Source organism: Eimeria mitis, genomic scaffold (assembly GCF_000499745.2).
Source record: "Eimeria mitis Houghton genomic scaffold, Emh_scaff1559, whole genome shotgun sequence".
In the NCBI taxonomy this organism is placed as follows: Eukaryota; Apicomplexa; class Conoidasida; order Eucoccidiorida; family Eimeriidae; genus Eimeria; species Eimeria mitis.
In genome coordinates this window covers 1,909-3,709 of record NW_013569774.1, presented here as the reverse complement: position 1 = coordinate 3,709, position 1,801 = coordinate 1,909, and the positions used below count along the sequence as shown (strand labels likewise).

General features: G+C 43.3%; 1 protein-coding gene across 1 annotated transcript in view; it reads right to left on the bottom strand.

Moving 5' to 3' along the window:
* EMH_0039500 (uncharacterized protein) overlaps positions 1-1,801 on the bottom strand; it is a gene marked incomplete at both ends in the record, with an annotated part of 5,194 nt that overhangs the window by 1,882 nt on the left and 1,511 nt on the right. Inside the window, 3 exons of the mRNA XM_013495402.1 lie at positions 147-194; positions 422-513; positions 1,188-1,227. Coding sequence (XP_013350856.1) covers positions 147-194; positions 422-513; positions 1,188-1,227 — 180 coding nt within the window. The remainder of the gene's footprint in view (positions 1-146; positions 195-421; positions 514-1,187; positions 1,228-1,801) is intronic.

Sequence of the window (1,801 nt, the reverse complement as noted above, 5' to 3'; positions counted from 1 at the left end):
CACGGCGGCAACTTCCTCCTGCGCGCCCCACAAACCCTAAACCCTAAACCCTAAACCCTAAACCCTAGATACAGGGAAAGGAGGAGGAGAGAGGAGCTGCATCTGGAGAATGAGAAAGGGTTTGGGGTGTATGTACATACTCGCACGGATCGTTGATAAGGGAAGATAGACTCGGTAGGTACCAGGGGCTGTTTCTGCACAAGTTCACAGCAAACCCTAAACCCTAAACCCTAAACCCTAAACCCTAAGCCAATGGGTTCTTCAGTCCTTACTTACACCGCAGATGCCGCTTGAGACAACGCCCCAAACCCTAAAGCGTTGTAGAAACACAAAAGGAGGGTTTAATCTCCCCCACCAGAGAATCTAGGGTTTAGGATCTAGGGTTTAGGGTTTAGGGTTTAGGGTTTAGGGTTTAGCAGACCGGATCACAGGTGACGAGGAAAGTCCTCATTTGGGGGGGGTCCAGAAGCATGCCGTTTTCAAAGTAGAGGGGACGAGTGACCTCCATGGTGCCTGCAGCGCATGCAACAGCAACTGTCTCCTTTTCTCTGAGTGTCTCCTGCTGCTGCTGCTGCTGCTGCTGCTCCTGCTGCTGCTGCTGCTGGGATTCACTGTCTCCTTTCTCTCGTTGGTATCCTTGCAGGGGGACCGAGAGAGGAGACAGCTCATGTAGAGAAAGAAAAGATGCAAAAAGGGAGACAGAAAATGTAAATAAAGAGAAGACGGCGGAGATAAAGATACAAGAAAAGGAGACAGCCTATATAGACGAAGAAGATATGTAGAGGGGGAGACAGAAGAAAAGATACAGAGAAAGAGACAGCAACACAAAATGAAAAAAAAAGAAAATACTAAGGGGAGACAGGAGAAAAGGAGACCTCTAGTGCAGGCAAAGAGATGCCACAGAAGAGACAAAAGGAAATAAAAGAGGAGACAAAAGAAAAAAAAAGGAGACAGAAGAAAATGTTAAGAAAGGGAGAGAAGAAAATGAAAAAAAAGGAGACAGAAGAAAAGGAGACAGATGATGAGACAGAATAAAATACTAAGAGAGGGAGGCAGAAGAAAATAATAAAAAGAGGAGACAGAAGAAAATAAAAAGGAGACAGAAGAAAAGGAGACAGATGATGAGAGAAGAAAATAAAAAAAAGGAGACAGAAGAAAAGGAGACAGATGAGGAGAAAGGGACTAACCTCCAAACATGACCGTCTGCTCAAACATTCGCATCGCCGACTGCAAACCCCACAGCAGAGACAAAGACAGAAAAGAAACAAAATAAAAAGACAAGGAGACAAAGATAGAAAGAGACAGAAAGGAGACAGAATAAAAGATGAGGAGAGAAAGAGAGAGACACAAAGACAGAAAGGAGACAAAATAAAAAGACAAGGAGAGAAAGAGAGACAGAGACAGAGAGGAGACAAAATAAAAAGACAAAGAGAGAAAGAGAGAGACGAGACAGAGAGACGAAGACAAACGAGACAAAATAGAAGTGTGAAGGCGAGGAGAAAGAGAGACAAAACAAAGGGATGGAGACAGAGAAAAAGGAAACAAATTAAACAAGAAGGGGACAACATAAGCGGATGAAGACAGAGAGAAAGGAGACAAAATAAACAAAAAAGAGACAAAATAAATCGATGAAGACAGAGACAGAAAAGAGACAAAAAAAGACGAGGAGAGAGAGAGACAGAGAGAAAGGAGACAAAACGGAGGCAGAAAGGAGACAAAATAAACAAGAAGGAAACAGGAAAGGGACGAAGAGAAAGAAAGGAGACAAAACAAGGATATAAAAGAAGAAGAAAGAAAAGAC